The 26,743-nt window shown below is 38.5% G+C and overlaps 3 protein-coding genes across 4 annotated transcripts in view; 1 reads left to right on the forward strand and 2 right to left on the reverse strand.

Moving 5' to 3' along the window:
• Nucleotides 1-9,307: 9,307 nt before the first annotated feature.
• Nucleotides 9,308-10,563, forward strand: LOC135435564 (formylglycine-generating enzyme). The gene is made up of 2 exons (XM_064692695.1): nucleotides 9,308-9,889; nucleotides 9,945-10,563. Exons 1-2 carry the CDS (start codon nucleotides 9,343-9,345, stop codon nucleotides 10,424-10,426), a joined length of 1,029 nt encoding a protein of 342 aa, XP_064548765.1. The 5' UTR covers nucleotides 9,308-9,342; the 3' UTR covers nucleotides 10,427-10,563.
• Nucleotides 10,429-11,717, reverse strand: LOC135435565 (uncharacterized). Its single transcript, XM_064692696.1, has 2 exons — nucleotides 10,889-11,717; nucleotides 10,429-10,829 (listed from the first exon to the last, which is right to left on the reverse strand). Exons 1-2 carry the CDS (start codon nucleotides 11,623-11,625, stop codon nucleotides 10,625-10,627), a joined length of 942 nt encoding a protein of 313 aa, XP_064548766.1. The 5' UTR covers nucleotides 11,626-11,717; the 3' UTR covers nucleotides 10,429-10,624.
• A 1,148-nt stretch (nucleotides 11,718-12,865) lies between these two features.
• p130CAS (Serine_rich_CAS and FAT-like_CAS_C domain-containing protein p130CAS) overlaps nucleotides 12,866-26,743 on the reverse strand; it is a 30,590-nt gene continuing 16,712 nt past the window's right edge. Inside the window, exons 3-4 of one of the 2 annotated variants that reach the window (XM_064692692.1) lie at nucleotides 23,399-23,671; nucleotides 12,866-15,539 (exon numbers count right to left, since the gene is read on the reverse strand). In XM_064692692.1, the coding sequence (XP_064548762.1) occupies nucleotides 13,701-15,539; nucleotides 23,399-23,671 (2,112 nt within the window). In that variant the 3' untranslated portion in view covers nucleotides 12,866-13,700. Of the gene's footprint in view, nucleotides 15,540-16,258; nucleotides 16,393-23,398; nucleotides 23,672-26,743 lie in introns of those variants that run through there. The other variant, XM_064692693.1, reaches the window with a different exon arrangement.

A 26,743-nucleotide genomic window follows, 5' to 3' on the forward strand; every position in this document is an offset into this window, starting at 1 on the left:
AATCGATAGTACTGATCCTTACGAGTATAAAATGGTATAAAATTCTCAAATCGGACATTATTTGGCCGAGATATTCAAAAAAAACATCAAAAAAGGTTGACTTTACAAACAAATCGGTTTTTGGTCAACTACTTTTTTTAACCAATCGATTTTTAAAATGTTTGAATGCAGATTGATAGTAGGGATCCCTACGAATTCAAAAAGGTATAACATTTCAAAATCTGTCAGTATTTACCCAAGATATTCAATAAAAATCATCAAAAAAGTTTTGATTTTCGAACCGACCCCGAATTTGAGAAAAAACGTGATGTAACCCCTTGCCATTTTGTTGATTTTGGTCAAATTTTAGATTTTTATTTTTTTGATGCCAATCGATAGTACTGATCCTTACGAGTATAAAATGGTATAAAATTCTCAAATCGGACATTATTTGGCCGAGATATTCAAAAAAAACATCAAAAAAGGTTGACTTTACAAACAAATCGGTTTTTGGTCAACCACTTTTTTTAACCAATCGTTTTTAAAAATGTTTGAATGCAGATTGATAGTAGGGATCCCTACGAATTCAAAAAGGTATAACATTTCAAAATCTGTCAGTATTTACCCAAGATATTCAATACAAATCATCAAAAAAGTTTTGATTTTCGAACCGACCCCGAATTTGAGAAAAAACGTGATGTAACCCCTTGCCATTTTGTTGATTTTGGTCAAATTTTAGATTTTTATTTTTTTGATGCCAATCGATAGTACTGATCCTTACGAGTATAAAATGGTATAAAATTCTCAAATCGGACATTATTTGGCCGAGATATTCAAAAAAAACATCAAAAAAGGTTGACTTTACAAACAAATCGGTTTTTGGTCAACCACTTTTTTTAACCAATCGTTTTTAAAAATGTTTGAATGCAGATTGATAGTAGGGATCCCTACGAATTCAAAAAGGTATAACATTTCAAAATCTGTCAGTATTTACCCAAGATATTCAATAAAAATCATCAAAAAAGTTTTGATTTTCGCACCGACACCGAATTTGAGAAAAAACGTGATGTAACCCCTTGCCATTTTGTTGATTTTGGTCAAATTTTAGATTTTTATTTTTTTGATGCCAATCGATAGTACTGATCCTTACGAGTATAAAATGGTATAAAATTCTCAAATCGGACATTATTTGGCCGAGATATTCAAAAAAAACATCAAAAAAGGTTGACTTTACAAACAAATCGGTTTTTGGTCAACCACTTTTTTTAACCAATCGTTTTTAAAAATGTTTGAATGCAGATTGATAGTAGGGATCCCTACGAATTCAAAAAGGTATAACATTTCAAAATCTGTCAGTATTTACCCAAGATATTCAATAAAAATCATCAAAAAAGTTTTGATTTTCGAACCGACCCCGAATTTGAGAAAAAACGTGATGTAACCCCTTGCCATTTTGTTGATTTTGGTCAAATTTTAGATTTTTATTTTTTTGATGCCAATCGATAGTACTGATCCTTACGAGTATAAAATGGTATAAAATTCTCAAATCGGACATTATTTGGCCGAGATATTCAAAAAAAACATCAAAAAAGGTTGACTTTACAAACAAATCGGTTTTTGGTCAACCACTTTTTTTAACCAATCGTTTTTAAAAATGTTTGAATGCAGATTGATAGTAGGGATCCCTACGAATTCAAAAAGGTATAACATTTCAAAATCTGTCAGTATTTACCCAAGATATTCAATAAAAATCATCAAAAAAGTTTTGATTTTCGAACCGACCCCGAATTTGAGAAAAAACGTGATGTAACCCCTTGCCATTTTGTTGATTTTGGTCAAATTTTAGATTTTTATTTTTTTGATGCCAATCGATAGTACTGATCCTTACGAGTATAAAATGGTATAAAATTCTCAAATCGGACATTATTTGGCCGAGATATTCAAAAAAAACATCAAAAAAGGTTGACTTTACAAACAAATCGGTTTTTGGTCAACCACTTTTTTTAACCAATCGTTTTTAAAAATGTTTGAATGCAGATTGATAGTAGGGATCCCTACGAATTCAAAAAGGTATAACATTTCAAAATCTGTCAGTATTTACCCAAGATATTCAATAAAAATCATCAAAAAAGTTTTGATTTTCGAACCGACCCCGAATTTGAGAAAAAACGTGATGTAACCCCTTGCCATTTTGTTGATTTTGGTCAAATTTTAGATTTTTATTTTTTTGATGCCAATCGATAGTACTGATCCTTACGAGTATAAAATGGTATAAAATTCTCAAATCGGACATTATTTGGCCGAGATATTCAAAAAAAACATCAAAAAAGGTTGACTTTACAAACAAATCGGTTTTTGGTCAACCACTTTTTTTAACCAATCGTTTTTAAAAATGTTTGAATGCAGATTGATAGTAGGGATCCCTACGAATTCAAAAAGGTATAACATTTCAAAATCTGTCAGTATTTACCCGAGATATTCAATAAAAATCATCAAAAAAGTTTTGATTTTCGAACCGACCCCGAATTTGAGAAAAAACGTGATGTAACCCCTTGCCATTTTGTTGATTTTGGTCAAATTTTAGATTTTTATTTTTTTGATGCCAATCGATAGTACTGATCCTTACGAGTATAAAATGGTATAAAATTCTCAAATCGGACATTATTTGGCCGAGATATTCAAAAAAAACATCAAAAAAGGTTGACTTTACAAACAAATCGGTTTTTGGTCAACCACTTTTTTTAACCAATCGTTTTTAAAAATGTTTGAATGCAGATTGATAGTAGGGATCCCTACGAATTCAAAAAGGTATAACATTTCAAAATCTGTCAGTATTTACCCGAGATATTCAATAAAAATCATCAAAAAAGTTTTGATTTTCGAACCGACCCCGAATTTGAGAAAAAACGTGATGTAACCCCTTGCCATTTTGTTGATTTTGGTCAAATTTTAGATTTTTATTTTTTTGATGCCAATCGATAGTACTGATCCTTACGAGTATAAAATGGTATAAAATTCTCAAATCGGACATTATTTGGCCGAGATATTCAAAAAAAAACATCAAAAAAGGTTGACCTATTTACCAATATTCAAAAAATCGGTTTTTTGTCAACCACCTTTTTTTAACCAATCGATTTTTAAAAATGTTTGAATGCAGATTGATAGTAGGGATCCCTACGAATTCAAAAAGGTATAACATTTCAAAATCTGTCAGTATTTACCCGAGATATTCAATAAAAATCATCAAAAAAGGTTGATTTTCGAACCGATCCGTATTTGAGAAACAACGTGATGTAACCCTTATTTGTTATTTCAAATAGATTTTTATTTTGATGCAATCGATAGTACGGATCCCTACGAGTTCAAAATGGTATAACATTTCAAAATCGGTCAGTATTTGGCCGAGATATTCAATAAAAAACATCAAAAAAGGTTGACTTTACAAACAAATCGGTTTTTGAGTCAACCACTTTTTTTAACCAATCGATTTTTAAAATGTTTGAATGCAGATTGATAGTAGGGATCCCTACGAATTCAAAAAGGTATAACATTTCAAAATCTGTGGCCGAGATATTCATAAAAATCACAAAAAAGGTTGATTTACCCGGATATTCAATAAAAATCATCAAAAAAGTTTTGATTTTCGAACCGACCCCGAATTTGAGAAAAAACGTGATGTAACCCCTTGCCATTTTGTTGATTTTGGTCAAATTTTAGATTTTTATTTTTTTGATGCCAATCGATAGTACTGATCCTTACGAGTATAAAATGGTATAAAATTCTCAAATCGGACATTATTTGGCCGAGATATTCAAAAAAAACATCAAAAAAGGTTGACTTTACAAACAAATCGGTTTTTGGTCAACTACTTTTTTTAACCAATCGTTTTTAAAAATGTTTGAATGCAGATTGATAGTAGGGATCCCTACGAATTCAAAAAGGTATAACATTTCAAAATCTGTCAGTATTTACCCGAGATATTCAATAAAAATCATCAAAAAAGTTTTGATTTTCGAACCGACCCCGAATTTGAGAAAAAACGTGATGTAACCCCTTGCCATTTTGTTGATTTTGGTCAAATTTTAGATTTTTATTTTTTTGATGCCAATCGATAGTACTGATCCTTACGAGTCCAAAATGGTATAAAATTCCCAAATCGGACATTATTTGGCCGAGATATTCAAAAAAAACATCAAAAAAGGTTGACTTTACAAACAAATCGGTTTTTGGTCAACCACTTTTTTTAACCAATCGTTTTTAAAAATGTTTGAATGCAGATTGATAGTAGGGATCCCTACGAATTCAAAAAGGTATAACATTTCAAAATCTGTCAGTATTTACCCGAGATATTCAATAAAAATCATCAAAAAAGTTTTGATTTTCGAACCGACCCCGAATTTGAGAAAAAACGTGATGTAACCCCTTGCCATTTTGTTGATTTTGGTCAAATTAGATTTTTATTTTTTTGATGCCAATCGATAGTACTGATCCTTACGAGTCCAAAATGGTATAAAATTCCCAAATCGGACATTATTTGGCCGAGATATTCCAAAAAATCATCAAAAAAGGTTGACTTTACAAACAAATCGGTTTTTGGTCAACCACTTTTTTTAACCAATCGTTTTTAAAATGTTTGAATGCAGATTGATAGTAGGGATCCCTACGAATTCAAAAAGGTATAACATTTCAAAATCTGTCAGTATTTACCCGAGATATTCAATAAAAATCATCAAAAAAGTTTTGATTTTCGAACCGACCCCGAATTTGAGAAAAAACGTGATGTAAGATTTTTTAGTTTTTATTTTTTTGATGCCAATCGATAGTACTGATCCTTACGAGTAAAAATGGTATAAAATTCCCAAATCGGACATTATTTGGCCGAGATATTAAAAAACATCAAAAAAGGTTGACTTTACAAACAAATCGGTTTTTAGTCAACCACTTTTTTTAACCAATCGTTTTTAAAAATGTTTGAATGCAGATTGATAGTAGGGATCCCTACGAATTCAAAAAGGTATAACATTTCAAAATCTGTCAGTATTTACCCGAGATATTCAATAAAAATCATCAAAAAAGTTTTGATTTTCGAACCGACCCCGAATTTGAGAAAAAACGTGATGTAACCCCTTGCCATTTTGTTGATTTTGGTCAAATTTTAGATTTTTATTTTTTTGATGCCAATCGATAGTACTGATCCTTACGAGTATAAAGTGGTATAAAATTCTCAAATCGGACATTATTTGGCCGAGATATTCAAAAAAATCATCAAAAAAGGTTGACTTTACAAACAAATCGGTTTTTGGTCAACCACTTTTTTTAACCAATCGATTTTTAAAATGTTTGAATGCAGATTGATAGTAGGGATCCCTACGAATTCAAAAAGGTATAACATTTCAAAATCTGTCAGTATTTACCCGAGATATTCAATAAAAATCATCAAAAAAGTTTTGATTTTCGAACCGACCCCGAATTTGAGAAAAAACGTGATGTAACCCCTTGCCATTTTGTTGATTTTGGTCAAATTTTAGATTTTTATTTTTTTGATGCCAATCGATAGTACTGATCCTTACGAGTATAAAATGGTATAAAATTCTCAAATCGGACATTATTTGGCCGAGATATTCAAAAAAATCATCAAAAAAGGTTGACTTTACAAACAAATCGGTTTTTGGTCAACCACTTTTTTTAACCAATCGATTTTTAAAATGTTTGAATGCAGATTGATAGTAGGGATCCCTACGAATTCAAAAAGGTATAACATTTTAAAATCTGTCAGTATTTACCCGAGATATTCAATAAAAATCATCAAAAAAGTTTTGATTTTCGAACCGACCCCGAATTTGAGAAAAAACGTGATGTAACCCCTTGCCATTTTGTTGATTTTGGTCAAATTTTAGATTTTTATTTTTTTGATGCCAATCGATAGTACTGATCCTTACGAGTATAAAATGGTATAAAATTCTCAAATCGGACATTATTTGGCCGAGATATTCAAAAAAAACATCAAAAAAGGTTGACTTTACAAACAAATCGGTTTTTGGTCAACCACTTTTTTTAACCAATCGATTTTTAAAATGTTTGAATGCAGATTGATAGTAGGGATCCCTACGAATTCAAAAAGGTATAACATTTCAAAATCTGTCAGTATTTACCCGAGATATTCAATAAAAATCATCAAAAAAGTTTTGATTTTCGAACCGACCCCGAATTTGAGAAAAAACGTGATGTAACCCCTTGCCATTTTGTTGATTTTGGTCAAATTTTAGATTTTTATTTTTTTGATGCCAATCGATAGTACTGATCCTTACGAGTATAAAATGGTATAAAATTCTCAAATCGGACATTATTTGGCCGAGATATTCAAAAAAAACATCAAAAAAGGTTGACTTTACAAACAAATCGGTTTTTGGTCAACCACTTTTTTTAACCAATCGATTTTTAAAATGTTTGAATGCAGATTGATAGTAGGGATCCCTACGAATTCAAAAAGGTATAACATTTCAAAATCTGTCAGTATTTACCCGAGATATTCAATAAAAATCATCAAAAAAGTTTTGATTTTCGAACCGACCCCGAATTTGAGAAAAAACGTGATGTAACCCCTTGCCATTTTGTTGATTTTGGTCAAAATTTAGATTTTTATTTTTTTGATGCCAATCGATAGTACTGATCCTAACGAGTCCAAAATGGTATAAAATTCCCAAATCGGACATTATTTGGCCGAGATATTCAAAAAAATCATCAAAAAAGGTTGACTTTACAAACAAATCGGTTTTTGGTCAACCACTTTTTTTAACCAATCGTTTTTAAAAATGTTTGAATGCAGATTGATAGTAGGGATCCCTACGAATTCAAAAAGGTATAACATTTCAAAATCTGTCAGTATTTACCCGAGATATTCAATAAAAATCATCAAAAGAGTTTTGATTTTCGAACCGACCCCGAATTTGAGAAAAAACGTGATGTAACCCCTTGCCATTTTGTTGATTTTGGTCAAATTTTAGATTTTTATTTTTTTGATGCCAATCGATAGTACTGATCCTTACGAGTATAAAATGGTATAAAATTCTCAAATCGGACATTATTTGGCCGAGATATTCAAAAAAAACATCAAAAAAGGTTGACTTTACAAACAAATCGGTTTTTAGTCAACCACTTTTTTTAACCAATCGTTTTTAAAAATGTTTGAATGCAGATTGATAGTAGGGATCCCTACGAATTCAAAAAGGTATAACATTTCAAAATCTGTCAGTATTTACCCGAGATATTCAATAAAAATCATCAAAAAAGTTTTGATTTTCGAACCGACCCCGAATTTGAGAAAAAACGTGATGTAACCCCTTGCCATTTTGTTGATTTTGGTCAAATTTTAGATTTTTATTTTTTGATGCCAATCGATAGTACTGATCCTTACGAGTATAAAATGGTATAAAATTCTCAAATCGGACAATATTTGGCCGAGATATTCAAAAAAAAACATCAAAAAAGGTTGACTTTACAAACAAATCGGTTTTTGGTCAACTACTTTTTTTAACCAATCGATTTTTAAAATGTTTGAATGCAGATTGATAGTAGGGATCCCTACGAATTCAAAAAGGTATAACATTTCAAAATCTGTCAGTATTTACCCGAGATATTCAACAAAAATCATCAAAAAAGTTTTGATTTTCGAACCGACCCCGAATTTGAGAAAAAACGTGATGTAACCCCTTGCCATTTTGTTGATTTTGGTCAAATTTTAGATTTTTATTTTTTTGATGCCAATCGATAGTACTGATCCTTACGAGTATAAAATGGTATAAAATTCCCAAATCGGACATTATTTGGCCGAGATATTCCAAAAAATCATCAAAAAAGGTTGACTTTACAAACAAATCGGTTTTTGGTCAAATACTTTTTTTAACCAATCGATTTTTAAAATGTTTGAATGCAGATTGATAGTAGGGATCCCTACGAATTCAAAAAGGTATAACATTTCAAAATCTGTCAGTATTTACCCGAGATATTCAATAAAAATCATCAAAAAAGTTTTGATTTTCGAACCGACCCCGAATTTGAGAAAAAACGTGATGTAACCCCTTGCCATTTTGTTGATTTTGGTCAAATTTTAGATTTTTATTTTTTTGATGCCAATCGATAGTACTGATCCTTACGAGTATATAATGGTATAAAATTCTCAAATCGGACATTATTTGGCCGAGATATTCAAAAAAAACATCAAAAAAGGTTGACTTTACAAACAAATCGTTTTTTGGTCAACCACTTTTTTTAACCAATCGATTTTTAAAATGTTTGAATGCAGATTGATAGTAGGGATCCCCACGAATTCAAAAAGGTATAACATTTCAAAATCTGTCAGTATTTACCCGAGATATTCAATACAAATCATCAAAAATGTTTTGATTTTCGAACCGACCCCGAATTTGAGAAAAAACGTGATGTAACCCCTTGCCATTTTGTTGATTTTGATCAAATTTTAGATTTTTATTTTTTTGATGCCAATCGATAGTACTGATCCTTACAAGTATAAAATGGTATAAAATTTCCAAATCGGACATTACGAAAGAATTGTACTCATATCTATGCTGTCTAAAGGACTTTCGTCCTTTACGTCCGTGAATTGGGAGGATTAGGACTTACGGTTGGCAAATGGACATGGATGATCGGCAAGGACACGGCTGATCTACAGTCTTTTATCTCTAGAGACAAAAATCTCTTTTCCTGAGCTCCTTGAAGGATTTTCGTCCTTCTTAATACATGTTCTAAGTTATCAGGACAAGGACTACATGTTGTCCAAATGACATCAGAATGATCCTTAAAGTGAACTTAATGTCCTTTAAAAAGACAATACCCATATCTCGCACACCATAAGGACAATTTTTATGTCCTTACCATCGATTTTTAATTTGTTTGAATGCCAATTGATATTAGTGATCCGTAAGAATTCAAAAAGAATTCAATCCGTAAGAATTAACATTTCAAAATCAGACAATATTTACCCGAAATATTTAAAAAGTTCCTTAAAAAAGTTTTGATTTTCGCACGAGCGGAAGTATGTCGTTTCCAAAACCCTTTCCGCAATTGTTGATTTGATTCATTCAATTCTGACAAAAATGTAAGTTTGTAAAGCTTGTTAATACTTATAGACTACTTTTAAAACATTAAGACAACTAAATACGTCTTCATGTTTGATTCGTGTTTGGACCTGTAGATTAATTTGGCATTTAAATTTTGACTTCGATAAAAAATACAAATATGATTAAAATTGGCGGGAGAATTGTTATCGAACTGTCATCGAATATATAATCCGTATATTGCAGCCCTGGCACTCAGCTGCGCAACTGCGGCTACGAGAATAGCAAAATGAATCAATTGAAGTCCGCAATTCTATTGTTGGCGTTTTTTTACCACAATGCCCACGGCGACTGCGGCTGCAACAAATTGGAAAGGGATGCTCCGGATGCCGCTCAAACTAAATCCGAGGAGCAGCCGGCGCAACAGGTGTGCCAGCAGCAGGGGCGCAATAAAAATAAACATTATCGCGACTACTATCCGGAGGCTGAACCGGAGATTGTAGGCATGTCACTTATACCAGGCGGGAGCGTGAATATCGGCACGGATGAGCCGCATTTTCAGGCAGATGGAGAAGCTCCAGAGCGTCTGGTTAAGATCAAAGACTTCTACTTGGACAAGTTCGAAGTATCCAATGCCAATTTTGCAAAATTCGTTGAAGCCGCAAACTATACGACTGAAGCGGAACGCTTTGGCGATAGTTTTCTGTTCAAGACAATGTTGTCGCCAGCACAGCAGGCGGAGCTGGAGGATTACCGCGTGGCCAATGCGCTTTGGTGGTACAAAGTCAGCGGCGCTAACTGGCGTAGGCCAAACGGCATCGCTAGCAATTTGCAAGGTACGTTTGCCACCAAATGACAACACGATATGACTGCATCCTCATTGCTTTCTAGGTCTGGAGCAACATCCGGTTGTGCATGTTTCCTGGCGCGATGCTGTTGCCTATTGTGCGTGGGCTGGCAAACGATTGCCCAGCGAGGCGGAATGGGAGGTGGCCTGCCGGGGTGGCAAGCAGCGTAAGCTATTTCCCTGGGGCAACAAGCTGATGCCCCAGGATAAGCACTGGCTCAACATATGGCAGGGCGAGTTTCCCGATGGCAACACCGAACAGGATGGCTATCTATTTACGTGTCCAGTAGATGAGTTTCGTCAGAACGTCTACGATCTATACAACATGGTGGGCAACGTCTGGGAATGGACGTCAGACCTGTGGCAGGCCGGCGACACCAGCGAGAGCCCGAATCGCGTCAAAAAGGGCGGCTCCTATTTGTGTCACAAATCCTATTGCTATCGCTATCGTTGCGCAGCGCGTTCCCAAAATACCGAAGACAGTTCGGCTAGCAATTTAGGGTTTCGATGTGCCAAGGATGCGTAAAATTCGGATATACTTGGATATATTTGTTATACTTCTTATGAATTTCCTGACACACCAGTCGTCTAACTGGGATATTTTAATCCTTTGGATACACATGTAATGCACTTTTGGTCAATAAAGCGTTATACTTATACATACATAGCTAAAGTAAAGTAAACATAATAATGGTGCTACTTTTTGTCTTGCTTAGAACGAGCCTTAGATTTGACGTAGCGAAGAGCAGTCAACAATTTGCATGGAGTCCGTGCCGCCTGCATTGTGTATAACCGTATCTAAGGCAATTGTTTGTCTACGTTTCCTACGGCTAATTATCATACGAGATCGTCGATTTCTCTCCAAAGTGATCTCGTTCTTGCGTGGCGGTGGCTTTGGTTGATATGGCAAAGGTACATTATTCATGCGGCTGCAATAGAATCAAATAGATTAAAAAACAAATAGAACATAACATTTGCAGATCTGAACCTTAGACGGCACATATCACATGTCCCATTCTCGGGATGAGTGTGCTTGTCCCAGTAAATATCTCGCACCAGCATGCCGCACCAGGCCTTTGTGTGGAGGTGTATAAACAATTTATTCGATCTGTATTTCGGGTCTTGTGCGCACGATTGCACATGACGCAGCCAGCCCTTCTTTTGGATTCGCACCAGGCCGCAGCGCTGGCAATTTGTCCACTTCTGTATATCGGATATGTTCACCCACTGGCATTTCACTGATAGCTTTGGCTTGATATCCACGTCGGACATTGTATCCGCGTCCTGCTGCCCCTCTTGATCGTCGTCGGCCAGATCTATGACAGACACCGGGCTGTCGATGTGGTCGTCTGCAACTGAATACGGTTCGCGCTCGATGTCGTTAAGGCTTTCCTTTGACTGTGCTGGTGAGTCGGGGGCTCTATATATTTGCTCCGTATCGCCGTCCGTGCTTGGCATAGCGCGCAGCGGCGATAATGGGCTATTATCGGGGAACGGCGGCCATGGCTCCGAATAGACAAATACATGCAAAGAACCGCCAACACAGGGCCCGTGCGCCTCCATTGGCGATAACTCACGCCACATATTACAGTGGATACATTTCATCCGAGGTGGCTGCGCACAACAAAAACAATGATCTTGATGTCTTCCCGCGAAGGCGAGGCACAAAGTCGAACCTGCGTTGCAATCGAGCGCTCCGCATTTGCAACAAACACATTGCAGCATGATTTCTTTCGTCTGACTTTTAGAGCAGCGCTTGTGTTCTTTATCTTTGAGCAAAACTGTAATCAACAGTTTAGAGCGTTCTGCGCAACTAAATATGTTAATGGCAAAAATAGAAGAAGAAGAAGTTATTGGTTGCCGCCAATAATTAAACAACCCATTCAAATGTTTTGCTCAAAATGGCAATTTAAATTTGGTGAGTCTGCCAAATTTGCGTAATGTACTTATATTTTATTTATTTATTATTATGTTTTAGCAGACGAGTTTCCAATTGCGCAGTGGGCAGAACGAAAAGAGTGTGCTTAACGTGTGCCACGATGAATACTATCGATATGTGCAGCGCAACGCTGGCCTGCTTATTGTCGAAAGCTATCGATACTAATCGTGCAGTTACTTTTTTACGAAATTTGAATTAAAATACGAAGAACCTATTCCTAATTACTTAATTAATTAAATAATACTAATAAGTTGGTAAGACTAATTATAAATAAGGAATTGTCTTTGGATAGTATCCAAGATATAAGTATACATTTAATATATTAACATGTATTAAAAATTAAACATACCATTAGCCGTAACTTGATATTTGTATACTGCACAAGTTGAGTACTTTTGATTAATAAAGCACAATCCATTTTATGGTTATATATATAAACCGTTTGTTTATTTTATTTTTTGGATCTTGTGCGCTCCCTTATAGCATCGTTTCAGGCCGCAGCGATGGCATTGGGTCCACTTACATATGTCATGTATGGTCATCCACTCGGAATCAACAAATATTATATAACAGATATTTTTGTCTTGATCTCCGTGACGCATGTTGCTTGCACCTTCTGCTGAACTTCTTGATCATTATACAGATCTATGAAATTTCGACATTTTAGAGATTGGCGCCAATAAATGAGCTACTCACCAGAATAGAAGAAGAAGCATTTATCGTTTGCCGCCACAAAAGATCTTGTAGAAAAGCAACCAATTTGAGTATGTTTGAAATAGTAATTGAATTAAGACATTTCGTCTAGAGTTTCCGTCAGACACAACACATTGATTTGGTCAAAGGTTATGTGCAATGTGTGAAGCTCACATTGTGTAATCGATATTTGGAGCGCAAGGCTGACGTATATATTATCGAGCGATAGCGATACTTATCGTACGTGTGACTACCGTTAAAATATAATTTAAATTTAAATACCTAGAACTACTTGCAAAATTCTTAATCAGTTTGCAACAACAAAAATGACAATTTTTTGAATATATATTATTTTATTACTATTCATTTATAGTCTGCGCTTGCGTTGAATCGCGTAATAATATTTATTTGTAACATACAGTATGGTATGGCTAATTATTATATTATGTTTCTTGTATATTGCTGACTATTGCCTTGCGCAAACGAAAATGTTTTTTGCAAATCTTACAGATTTTGACTATGTATGTATATATGTATGTGTATATGTATGTGTTTTCCGCTACATGCTAGGTTTGCGTATTATTATTAGTTATGGGTATAGAAAGCGTTAAAGCTATTTCTACGATATACTACATACATAATATTATCTGCTGAAATGCTTTGCTGATACAACATAATTTTGCGGGTCTCGCATTTTGAAATACAAATGTACAAAAGGAAACCTAGATTTAAGGATAAAGGAGTGCTATTTACAGATACTTAACCTCAAAAACAATAAATATAAACTAAATGTTATCGTAATCGTAATGGTAATCGTAATCGTAATCGTAATCGTAATCGTAATTATTATGCATATTTATTGCAATTGTATATACATATGCGTGATCCTTGTACACATATACATATGTATGATATCGGGGGATGTGCATATATCACAATGCAAATGATATATGTATTCATATATATATCTCGAGGATCGATGCGTGCGGGGATATGCCAATTGGCATATGTGTATGCTGTTGGGTTTATTGCATAGTCAAAGCGTGGTTACCAGAGTAAGGAACATTGCCAGCTGCCTGCCTGGAAGACCTTGGAAGCCTACGCGATCGCTAATCGCTCCAAAATACTGTCTGCTTAGGATCGTCGTCACCTTGAAACAGCTAACAATTCAGGCGCCATCTCCGGCGGACAATTTAACGGCCTGCAGCATCACTGTCTTGAGATCACGCGCCAGATTATTGATGTGCACCACGGAATCGACCATTTCTTGGACGGCACTGCCGCTGGGGAAATGGGCCGCCGCCTTCTTGGACTTGAGCACACAGGTCTTGAGGGCGTCGGAGAGGGCATTGGTGCAATGCAGTATCTTCTCGCGCAGCGCCTCCTTCGAGATATTGCGATGCACATCGTCACCAATGCTGACCAGATTATGGGCACTGACCACAACAAACTTGCCGTAGGCAATAAAAAACTTTGGCGGCTGATTCTTCTCCACCGTCTCCAGGAACGAATCGATCGCCTGCAGTAGGTTGCCCATATGCGTGGTGATCTGCTGGGCATAGTAGCGCACCACCTTCTTATCCTTGTCCGTCATCTCCGGCGACTTGTTGGGCGCGGCTGTGGGCGTGGTGGGCACCGCCGTTGACACCGAAGTGCCCATGGCCGTGCACTCGGCGATCTTGAGCGCACAATCGAACTGGGTCTTGAGGCCGGCGGGTATGGCATCTCGTAGCGCCTGATTCTTTTTGGCAGCCGCATCCTTGGACTCGAAGGCCACATAGTCGTAGTCCTCCAGCCACTCGGCGCTGCCGCGACTGCCACCATTCTGTGAACTGGGCTGCTCCGCGGGCAGCTGCCGCTTGAACAGCAGCGAGGCATTGCCCTGGATGAAGCTGGTCGTGGAGCGCACATCCTCGGTGAGTGTCTGGGCGCAGGCCATCAGCTGATCCAGACTATCAGGTGGCCGGCAGCCGTGTTTCTCATCGCTGCGCGCCAGCTGCTCCACGGACCAGCCGCCGCCCTGTGCATCCAACGCCTCCGAGGAGTCCTGGATGAGCTTGTTGGCGTCGCGCAGTGCACGCACTAAGGGCCGCAGCTTTAGGGCCAAATTCCTGTCCTCGGAACGCTGCGCATTGCCCAGCGCTCCCTCGCCAAACTCCGCCAGATCGTGCAGCGCGGTGCGCAGACGCAGTGCAGCCAGCCGCAGTTCCATAATGTGCGGCTCCAGCTGTGCCCGGGTGCGCCAATGCGGCACCACAAAGCTGAGCAGACGCGTTATGGCCTGGGTCGTCTGCGACTGCAGCTTGGCCAGCGTGTCCAGCGCCGAGTTCAGCTCCAGCGGCAGCTCTTTGGTGCCGCCCAGCGCTTGGCTGCCATTGGTGGGCAGGTGGGTCGACATGCGCTGCTGCTGCTGTTGCTGCTGCTGATCCTGCTCCTGCAGCGGCGGCAGCAGCGGAAAGTCGTAGCTGGCGGCATGCGGCCGCTGATGTGGCCGCACGGGCAACGGGTTACGGCGTGGTATATCATAGTCCGGCATGTTGGCCAGCGAGCTGCGATTGGAGCTGGAGAAGCTCAGCGACAAGCTGTCGCTGGTCAGCAGCGAGGATGCAGAACTGCTGGGCGTTAGCGTGTGCGGCTGCTGCTGCTGCTGTTGCAACAGTGGGCGTGGCACATCGTAAGACTCCTCCTCAATGGACATGGAAGCGCCCACGCTCTTGAGCGAATCAAATCGGGCGCCCAGCGCCGAGCCCGTTGTGGGCGTACGCACACCCTGCCTGCCCGGACCGTCATAATTGAGGGGCACGGGCGTGGCCGGCTTGGGTATGTCGTAGGTCTCGAACTCGCTGCCGCCATTGCCATTCGGTGTGCCCATCATCATGCCGAGGTTCTGATAGATGCCTTGGTTGCCGTAAATCTGCTGAGGATGCGGTGAACGCGGCGCTCCACACAATGTACCCGGCGAGCTGTTGTAGATGTACACATCACCGTGCCGCTGCGGCGTAATGACCTGCAATTGGAGAAGGGAGAAGAGAATTAGAGAAGTACTTTGAATGGGAAGCGTTTCGGGTGGGGCTCTTGGCTTGGATTTAGGGAGTGCATTTAGGGCTTGGGCTTGGCATAAAAACAAACAGTCCAGTTGAACGACCCATTGGAATAAATATATATATTTTAGGTTTTACAATATTCGTTATGGGAATTCTTCTTGGGAACTTTTTCAACCAGATATGGCTCTCGTAAAGGAGGAGTACGGAGTACTTATGTGTGAATACGGACCTTCCCAAATGCTTATCGTAAAAATATTAATTGAAAGGTTAATTCGCCACACAGAGCACAAATTTTGGGGTTCAAGCCCCCGAGAAAACAGAAGACGAAATTTTTAACAATCGGACATATTTTTAATAATTTGTAATAATAATAATTTTAAAAATTTCTTAATCATCGAACATATTTATAAAAATATGTTTTATTTAATTTATTTAAAAAAAATGGATTTCTTAGTTTGACTTTAGTTGAAAACATCAGTCGTAATAATAACTGAAATTTTAGTGGTAATTCCAACTTCATATATTTGTGTCTATAGTTGTCGTTGCCGTGGCTAGGTAAGCCCGTGAAACTCCGCCCTTTACTACGCGTTACTTGTATCGATTTTCACAATTGTTGTTATAGAACCTTTTCCACATTTTATGAATGAAAGGTAAAATAGCTGAGCTCGAGTCTGGCGCACACCTGTCTGTCTGGCTGTTAGTTATTCCCAGGCAACTATCACATTTTGTTATCAATTAATGCCAATTAATAAAAAAGAAAAATCAGACAGACAAAATGAAAATTGCGTTGAAGAAAACTTCACTGTTCAATGGAAAAAACTTGACTGGGAAATGGACTCGAAATGAAATTGCAAAGAATGCAGCTTGTAAGAAAATACTGGGAACTGTTTTGGGCATGCGCACAAAGATACAGGGAAATTTAGCGGCTGCAGCTCAATGCCGTTCAGTGTCAAGGTAAACTAAACCTGAACCTGAGCTAAACAATGAACCAAATAGGGGGAAATCGCATAAAAGTGCAATGGAAAGAGAAGAGAAGCTTGGAAGGATATTGAGGAGGGTATTCAAAATGTTGATTACAAATAGAAAAGAAATTATCATGCAATATGTTTTATGCCACATAATGCATAAAGAACAGAGCCTAAACATTATTTATTTATTCGTAATATGCCGCGGCATGACTGCGCCATCTGCTCGATTGATGAAATATTATTACAGCATATGCCAAATTCATCAATAGCCGCAGCTACCCTGTTTATAATGAGCACGCACCAAGCTGCCACGCCTACCGCCGATAAAAGAAGCACTAGGCAGCATATTGAATCGATTCGCAATTAGGTAAACCGTTAAACCCAACCCCTAAGAATAGGGCCACGTTTCAGGGGCAGGGGCAACCCTTGGGCGGCTACCTGAAGTGCGTCCACTTTGGCGGCAGTTGCCTTTCGTTCCCTCGTCCGTTCGAGTCCTTTTCAAGTGTCAGTTGACGCGTAACACGAGTCACAATTCGCCAAAAACAAATATGCTTCTCGAAAAGGATACTCACATACATAAAAGTCGGTCCTTAAAACAGCTGCAACACAAAAACGGCACTAAAGGACGCTCTTATCAATTGGGATAAATCAGCGCAGCTGAACGCAGCGGCAGGATCCATTTAGAAGCCAAGACAATAAAGAACGGCTAGCTTCGGCATGCCGAACATCAAATACTCTTCTAGACATATGTCTTAGTGCTTGACAAATTAAGGCGCTCGGGAAGCGGTGTTTGTTCAAGATTTTATATATTGAATTACAGAAAAGTTATTCGTACAAAAAGTCAATTTCGACCGATTCTATCTAGATAAGATATAGTACAAGATATAGTAGTAGTTGATAGGATTATGAATTTATGTAAGGAGCTTGGGAAAACCAATAAAAGCCAAGTTTGCTTTGCATATCTCAAGAAGCAAACAAATATTTTATGCAAAAACATACTTTTGTCTGTTATTTTCTATGGAAGCTATATGATATAGTGGTCCGATCCGGCAGATGATGATAGCTTTAAAACTGAGAGACTAGTTTGCAAACCGGAATTATGAATTCGCAGGCATCGCCTTCTCCTGTGTGTTACATAATTCATGCTAACATTATTATACTCTCTACAAGGGTATACAAAAGGAATGATTGGGCAACTTAAGACCAACCGTTTCTCTTGGGCTCGGCCTGAATCTAGTTTTCATGATATGGGTCAGCACAGCGGGATTTGCGATGCGGCCTGGCTTCAAGGAGGTCACTTTTCTTTGATATTTCATGCTGATTTTTCCAGGCAATTTTGCGTGACTTTTCCATTTGTTTTTTGTGCCGTTATTGTTTGTCTGGCCTCGATTTTTGTTATGGAAAGCGACTGTTCCCATAGATCAGAAATAAATGTTTATGACACATTTGGGGCACTTTTTAATGGGTCGCAATACCTGACCCCCCCTTCACCGCCCACCTACCCGCCCATGGGGCACGGCAGCGCTGCGAAATGGGCCATTAAAATGGCCGCCAGGGGGCGCAGCATTAAAAAAATTGGCAACAGCTCGGTTTGTTGTTCTTTCTTTTTATCTTTCGGCCATTTTTAATTGGATTTTGATAGTTGAAAGTTGAAATTCACAGCACGATCGCAGACGTTTCTTTTTAGTTCTTTACATTTTTTTTATGGCAGGATTGTTGCTTCTGTGCGAGAATCTTTTAAATCTGTTCGGCTGTCACAATATTCTATGTTTGTTTTTATGGCCCCGTTTAAATTCCATGGAGCACAGAGCACGGTAGCCGCACAAGATTTGTATCTTTGCAGCTCATTTGATGCATTTCAATGCTGCTCTCCCACCTACCACACCTGCACACACACGCACACACACACACACGCACACGCACACACATACTTATCAGAGGAGGGGCATGGACAGTTCTTTGACAAAATTTCAACATTTTCTCACGTACCAAATACAAGAACAAAAAAACATTTGTACAAATATGCAAATTGTTGTTAAGTAAATTTAAGCTGGAGGCTATCGAAGAGAGTGTGAGGAACTGCGTTGAAGTGAGTAGCCAAAATGCCCGCAGGCTGTATCTTTAACTGATACCCTGTACGCAATGGGTATAAGGGGGGTAAGGGGCTATCAAGGTGTCACACATGCAGTAGCTTATAAAGTATATATATATTCTTGATCAGCATCAACAGCCAAGTCGTTCTAGCCTTTCTTTAATGGAGCACCATATGCGCAGAGCATCTCATAGTCGCACACTCCCGACAAAAGCACTCTTAGTTGCTTTTTCTTAAATTTATTTCTGTGGCGTCATGCTGAGATCTTGCCTCAATCAGTGCCGCAAATTTCAAGTGCTTGCCTTTTGGGAAACTTAATTAATGGCTATTTATTAAAGTCCAGAGCTGATCATTAGGTTGAATTGGAACCGTTAATCCCTAGGATTGGCACTTGTGACCTTGCCATATATATACACAAAGATATTTATAAATATATTTGGAGCGCAAGCGATTTCACAACATTCAGAGCCAAAGAAATCCGCATTCGCTTCGGCCTCATCCTCATCCTCATCCTCCTCGGACCGGGGCCAGGTCTTGCCTTATGGGCAGAGCTCTTCTCTTCTTTATAAGTTCGTCTAACTTTGGTCATGCACAAATCTCAGCCGAGCCAAAGACAACAACAACAATGAAGAGTTATTGTTGTTGCGATTTGCTTCTGGCTGGCATTTTGTGTCCATTTTTGGTCATTGAAATAAAAATGACATGTTTTCCTCACTCGAAAACTCTTTTTGGAAATGCTCCAGCGGCAGCAAGCGGAGTCTCAGCTCCAGCCAGAGAGCTGACCACATTGCCATAAATCTCGATGCAGTTGGCTGCAGTTGGCCATTCGGCAACCTGACTTGGACTCGCGGACTCAGACGCAGAGGCAGACGCGGACGCGGACGTGGACGCAGTTTTATGGGCAGTGCGTGACCACGCTTCGTGGAGTCTTGGTCTTTCAGACTCTTATGTGGGCTCAAGGAACTCGAAATTGTCACAATCTTGGCCGCTGCCTAACGGTGGAGCCGTCCGCTTGGCTGCCTCGGTCTTGCAGTCTCTCAGTTGCCGTCTCGGATTTGGCCAATGTCCCCACTGGGATTTATTTTTGGTCAGGCCGACAATGAGACGTTAATATTTATGTGGCTTTTCTTATTTTGTTGACGACACCAGCAACAGGCCTCTGCACAATATTATATAGTTTGTTTGAATTGATTATAAAAATGTTTTAAGGTTTCTATTTTAGCTACAGCCATAAATTATAGTCGCTTGTCCATGGAAACTGGGCCAAAAATAAAAGAGTTTTGTATAAAAAGTACATGTTCAAGCAGGGCTTAGGAGTGAAATATATATGGGATATATAAAAAGCTTCTTATAAAATTATCAACCTTAAAAATCGGTTAAAATTTAGACAAGTTATGGACACATTTTTGAGCTTGCCTCTTTAAAAAGGCTAAAAAACAAGCTAAATTTATCAAAATTGTTTTTATTTAAGAATAAATGTGACATTATGTAAACAAGCTCAGAGAAATATTCGGCTCTCAATTCTACTCTGGTGGGAAGAGATGCTCTAGAGCCTTTGAATATCAATAAAAATTTAACATAATGGAAAGAAAACATTGAAAAATTATTTAAAACAAGAATTTTCAAATATAAAATAAGTGATCAACGTTTTTAATGGAAATACAAACTATCTTAGATAGAACTCAATTAAAATATTTGAGTCTGGCATTTTAGAATTTAAAGGAAAAATAGCATAAGTTAAAAATTCGCGTTCTTAGTTCAATAAATATTGTGAGGACTTCAAAAACTTTTGTACCTAAGCTGAGCAACAATTCTTGGGAGCCTTTTGAGAGTTCTTAGGAAACTTCCAGCAGCAAATGTCTATTGCCTTGTCAAGGGTATTCAAGATTCGACTTGAGAAGCAACCACACACACACACACACACACACACACTCAGCTTATCTGGCTGGCTGCGAATAGATTTGTTGTGGAACGTGGGCCGGCCTCGCGGCAGACACTTGCAGCATTTGGGCTGCCCAACAATGTTGCGCAACAATTCAGTTCAAGACATTTCCGTTCTCAATTAAGTTTGGGGGAATGCAGCCGATACGCATATGATATGTGGCACTCGGAACACAAAGCTAAAGACTTAGACGGCACTTCAGAAATTGTTCAACTCGTTTCCACCTGTTGGCGGCGCTTACAGGTGTTAGTGGCTAGCCAACTCGGCTGGGTCCCAGTCAAGTGCGAGAGTTCCTCCCCCTCCTCCTCTCCCTGTCTGGCTGCAGTGCGTCAGCCGCGTTAAGTTTTTGACGCTTTCGAGTGGAGCTTTTCAATTTGACGTGTGATTTTCCTTGTGTTTCTTCTTGTGAGCCGAATCAATAAAACTTAACAGCATAGACAAGTCAAATTGAACAAAAGCGGCATTTAATTTTTTACAGCTACCACTTCAGACTCCTCTGCACTCCTGCCCCGCCCCTCGCAGCCAGCTTTATGGCCAGCGGTGCATTTCGCTGTGGAAAATGTCGAGGTCTCGTCTCGTCTCCGCCATGGAAAGGTTTCACCAGCATAAAAGCAATCTTCCACTGTGCCAGTGGCAACAAAATCCGTTGCAATTTGCAGTTGCAGCTTTTGTTGATTGGACTCAAAACCGATGGACAGACAACAAATCAAATGCCTGATGGGAGGAGGAGGGGGCAGGGAGGCAGGGGTGGGGGTGTGGTCGCTTCTCCTTCTGGCGCAGCGTTTATTTGAAATTTGAATTTATGGTTTCACTTGCCTGCAAAAAGATTGATAGCTGCCGATAATGCGAGGAAATGTTTACGAGACTCTATAATTTGGACTTTATTTTATTTGATTTGCTGCGCCAAGTGCGAAGAAAAGCGAAAGTCTGAGAGACTGTAAGACCAATAGACCCATAGATTATACAAAACATAAAAATAAAAATAAAAGAAAAAACCATCCACACAGATGGCAAAGTTCAAAGCTGGAACGCCTCCATTGCATGTGGTGCTAATGATAATAGACAATTATGAATGCGGTTATGCAAGCTCCAAAGTGATGGAGGAGGTGGAGGAGGATGAGGTGGAGGAGGAGGAGGAGGAGGAGGTGGAGGTGGAGGCGGTGGAGGAGGAGTGCACTGACACGGATTGGCAAATGAAATTGAAAGGCCTGAACGAAACAATTGCCATGGGTAATTGTCCATTGAGTGGGTCAAACAACATGATGATGTGTCGGAGATATGGCCGCAAACCCGACAAAAATGTTAAGTGTTTCGCTTCACGGTTGGAACCAATGATTCGCCTCAGGGTTACGGTTCGTGAACCCGCTTTTCACATCTATGAAGCCAAATTTGAAATATTGCTTATTTACTATACTTTAGCAATATTAAAACAATTTTTTCAATAGGGTTTGGTTCAGGCTTCCTAATAGAGCTGCTGCGGCTTAAGGTTCGATCCATGCTCAATAATTATTTGCAATTCCAGGCTCAACCCGCTTTAAAGCCTTTCTCAGAATATCACAAATTCGATTTGGTTAAAGTTAGCTTAAAACTTGAGCTAGCTGCTTCAGTTATTTGCATATAGAGCTTCATGTTTTTGCAACAAATGCCAGCTGTCTGGCCAAGTGCAAATTATTCGTTTCCTTTAATTACAGACATCGATTTGGCAAATCAAGGAGAGAGACTAGTCCATGCAGCAGAAGATCAACTGAAATGCAAATAAAACGCATGTCCAGCTGACAAATTGGCAAATTACGAGCCATATGCAAAGACAGGCCAAAAAGAAGAAGAAACTAGGAAAAACGGAAACCCGTTGGACATGCGCACACGCAGCCAGCTGGCGGCGATGCAGTGCATCAGCCCCAGCCCCAGCCCCAGCCTCAGTTTCAGTTTCAGTTTAAGCCTCAGCATCCACAACAATCTCGTCCCGACTCTCCACTTGGCTCTTATTAATTGCACAATTACGACACGCAATTGACGTGCAGAGTGAACGATGGCCGGGCCATAATGATGGAAAACCGGCGGAGTCGAGAAATTACTTTCTTTCACTTTCCAGACGGATATCATAATTCAGCAAAAAAATACAAATTTAAAAAAGCGCAGTAGCCACGACCCAAAGACGAACAAGCCAAAAATAAATTAGCCAGACGCTGCAAAATGCCAAAAAACCAAAAAAAGAAACAACAAAAAACAGGAAAGAAAGGTTAACTTTGGCATACCGAAGAGGAAATACCCTTTGCAGATATAAAGCTTACGATTTTTCAGTTATGTGAGGACAATAGATAAGTTCGTTTGGTCAAGATATCTCGAGAATCTGATAATTTCTCCATATTAAAACTCAGTATTCGACCGATTCTACCTATAGATCTATATGATATAGTCGTCCAATGTTGACATGATTTAGTTCAAATAAAGGAGGATCCTTGTCGCACTCGTAAATATCAAGTTTCGTTAAGATACTTTTCATAAAATTGTTTATACAAGATCTTAATATTAGACCGATCGTTCCTATTGTAGCTATATGATATATTGGATCCGGTTCGTTCGATTTCTATCTTGGATCGAACACATCTTCTGCTCTGCTTTACACATTTTCTGACAAAGCTAAACGACCCTCTACAAGGGCATCAGAAAAATCAAATTAAATGAAAACTAAATGAAATGATATCAATTAGGAGCAGCCCCAGGGGCGTCTCGAGGGAGTTGGTTGCCGTCAAGGAAACGCAGACGAAGCGTTAAATTAAAAAATAACAAAATTAAAAAAAAAAACTACGTTTAACCTACCTTGTTCGGTGAGACATGCCACGATCTGCGTGCACCGCGGCCCTGTCCGTTGGATGAGGTTGAGCCTGTGGATTGGCTGTCCGCATTGCTGCCAGATGCGCCCGATGCGCTGATGATGGAACCGTTCTCATAGATCTCCGCCGAGCAGATGGAACTGTTCAAGGTGGCCGTACTGGCCGCCAGCGAGGGTATTGGCGAACTGGCCGGCGACGGTGAGAAACAGCCCGAATCGTACGAGTTCAAGATGCGTAACCGGTTGCCGGGGCAAAGACCCTGTAAATAGACCAAAAATAAAAGAAGCTTTTAGAACTATGCAAAAATGAAAGCAACCAAATTTAAGCAATTATTGCAAGCTATACACTCAGAGAAAAAAATAGGCTGTAAGTTATAGTTTTGATCTGTAAAATTGATATTGATAATCCTAATTTAGGTCTACATGAGCCTTGACAAGAAATAGGGATTTAAACTAATTAGTAAATATTTACTACAAGACCAATTTCTTAGCTTAAGTTTAGGATTTTGGGCTTTAAATCAGAACTTTGTAAATTTCGACCTTAGCTGCATTTTGCTGCGAATTGAGTACAACGTGCTTGAATATTTCTCGCGTGAACTGGACTATCAGTCGGAATTCATGGCTGCCACTCATTGAGTCCAATTGATTTCGATTGCGTTTTTATTAACTGAATGCTGAGTGCATTCTTAATTAATAAATATTATATATATAGAAATGTATATAACATATAAAAAGGCATAAAATAATTGGCAATTTTTTAATTGCCTGTCAAGCTGACTTAAAATCGAGTGGAATTTTTTGTTTTCGCGCAACTCTTTTGTCAATTTTCCCTGACATCTGTGTGAGACTTTTGAAGTGATATACGAACTGAGTTTCCATTGCCAGCTTCAAAAGAGGTAGGAAAAAATCTTGTCAACATGTGTTGCAGCTTATTTCAATTTTATTTTAGCCGTAAACAACGAAAATTGCGCCCCGTTTCTTTATATTTTTTAGCAAGTGCTGAATAATTTATGCTACATATTTTTTGTTGAAAACATTTTTAACTTTTTAGTTTTTTTTTTTTTCATTTTGTTTTAAATTTATGTATGAAAAACATTGTTGTTGCCGCTGTCGCCACTCAATTGGCTGTTTTTGGGTTAATTGTTTCCATTAAAAAGTGCGGCTACTTTTTAATTAACGACAATTGGCCGACACAGAGTATCTATGTATCTGTGTATCTGCAGCTAGGCATGTGTCTATGGCCATCTAAAGCGATTTTGATTTCCATTTTGATATGTGTTTTGACACCAACAGACAGACACCAGCCAGCCTATCGCCGCATGAGTGTATTCATGAGTGCTCGTGAGTGTTGAGTGTTGAGTGTTGAGTGCAGCTGAGCCCGAGCAATTGAGTTGTTAATTAAAAATATGTTCGGGGCTGCAATTTTGCCAGCGACGTGCAAAAATGTTTTCAAGCTTTGTCCGTTGATCAGTTTTTAATTTAGACTACGGGTGTGTTGCTTTTTTTCGGGGTGCCATTTATAAGTTTGTATCTGGGTTGGGTCTAATCGGAACAAAGCTTCAAGGTTGCGTAGTTTGAACATGTGAACATTAAGAGATCACAGATTATTTGCCAAACAATGGAGGAAATATAGTTATTAAGTTGAAGCCGGGTAATCTATGAAATTAGTGTTGACAAATACCAGAAATTAAATTTATATAAAGTTCCGATTGCGGTTGGTCGCTCTCGCATTGCTTTATTACCAGCATATATATATTTGAATAAATAAATAAAACTTATGTCCAGCCACAACCCAAACAACATTTAATATTATAAGAATTATGATTATTATTATAATTAATAATACTTCAAAAATAGAACACATCGGATGTTTACTTCTTTTGTTTAATATATAGTAATAAAATATCAAATTGAGAAAATGGAAGTAATAAAGAATATTAACTCAATTGACCGACAGAAATTAATTTCATTAAGAGTAAGTATATAAAAAAAAGTTATAAAAAGTATAATATAAAGTGACAAATATTTTTATTTATAAATAAAAAACTTTAAAGCGATTTATGCAACAATTTAGTACATATTCTGCTCCGAAATCTTTCGTTTAAATATTTGAGGCTTAATAATAATAAACTTTAAAAAAAGTGCACGTAAACGTATTTCTACGAAAGTGTTCAGAACAATATCTTCACCGAATTCTTGTCATAGCTTGTATATATTTAAAATATTTTTGAAATTCCAGCACAAATAATAAAGAGTTAATCAACATGCAGAGCATGCTTCGTTCTGCGTTTGTTTGCCCACTTTTCCGACGATTTTCATGCTTTTAGCCCAATTATTTGATATTTTTGTTGTTGTTGAACAAGCTTAACAAACTGTGAAACATTTCATTCCACTTTGTACGCAATCAAACTAACAACATCGACCTCTTTTCACTTTTCACACCCCCCGATCTGCAGTCGCTCCCCCGCTCCAATGCTTTCTGGACCAGCATGGGCCAGCTTCGACCATGTCCAAATAATGTTGTATGCACTGTGGTAATCGCTCATAATGCTCGCCGAGGCATTATGGGGATTATTATTACAGCTGCGGACACAATTAAAGTGCCAAATGTGAATATTTATATGCAACCGGCGAGTCCCGCATGCGGCGGGTGCCGGCCACGTGCCCCGAGACGATGTTGATGAATCATGAACATAACGAGGCCTGGGATCTGTCCAGACGCGCCACTCAACGGCGGAGTATTACAAAATTAAATTATAAATTCAAATTAGGTTTTTTTTTTTCTTATTACCAAATGGAATGCGAAATGATTGGAAAGGGCGGGCGAAACTTATGCAAATGCCTGAATTCTTTAATTACAGATGCACAGCTGAAATGGGGCGTGGCTGTGCAGCCATTTGGCAATTAGGAGCTGAGCACAGGAACCCAAGAAGAAGAAGGACCGAACAAAACAAATACGCGGCCAAAACAGCTCGCAAAGGCGTTGCCCTTTTAGGCTTTAATGGACCTGCACTCGAAGAAAATAAAAAGAATGTTGTACTTAAATCAAGAAAAAAAGCTGTTAAAATTTGATGAAGATAGAAATGTTTGAACTTGAGCGAAAAATTCGAATTACAAGAACTTTTTTAATACTTTGGTTATTAAAATATTACCCTATTGATATACCATGAATTAAAAATAGTTAAAAAGGGTTTTGTACAAATGGAAAGATGTAATAAGGAGAAGGAAACATCTTCGACCCCATAAAGTATATATATTCCTGGTCAGCATCAAAAGCCAAGTCGATGTAGCCATGTCCGTCTGTCTGTCTGTCCGTTTGTATGAACACATCG

This window comes from Drosophila montana, unplaced genomic scaffold (genome assembly GCF_035044405.1).
Source record: "Drosophila montana isolate Dmon_TW-CO22-7 unplaced genomic scaffold, ASM3504440v1 contig_3633_1, whole genome shotgun sequence".
Lineage (NCBI taxonomy): Eukaryota > Metazoa > Arthropoda > Insecta > Diptera > Drosophilidae > Drosophila > Drosophila montana.

Bases quoted from the DNA above. Each gene is read 5' to 3' on its own strand.
- LOC135435564 (XM_064692695.1), top strand. From the start codon at position 9,343: ATGAATCAATTGAAGTCCGCAATTCTATTGTTGGCGTTTTTTTACCAC. The intron at 9,890-9,944 runs GTACGTTTGCCA...ATTGCTTTCTAG, and splicing joins CATCGCTAGCAATTTGCAAG to GTCTGGAGCAACATCCGGTT.
- LOC135435565 (XM_064692696.1), bottom strand. From the start codon at position 11,625: ATGCTGCAATGTGTTTGTTGCAAATGCGGAGCGCTCGATTGCAACGCA. The intron at 10,830-10,888 runs GTTCAGATCTGC...ATTCTATTGCAG, and splicing joins TGTGATATGTGCCGTCTAAG to CCGCATGAATAATGTACCTT.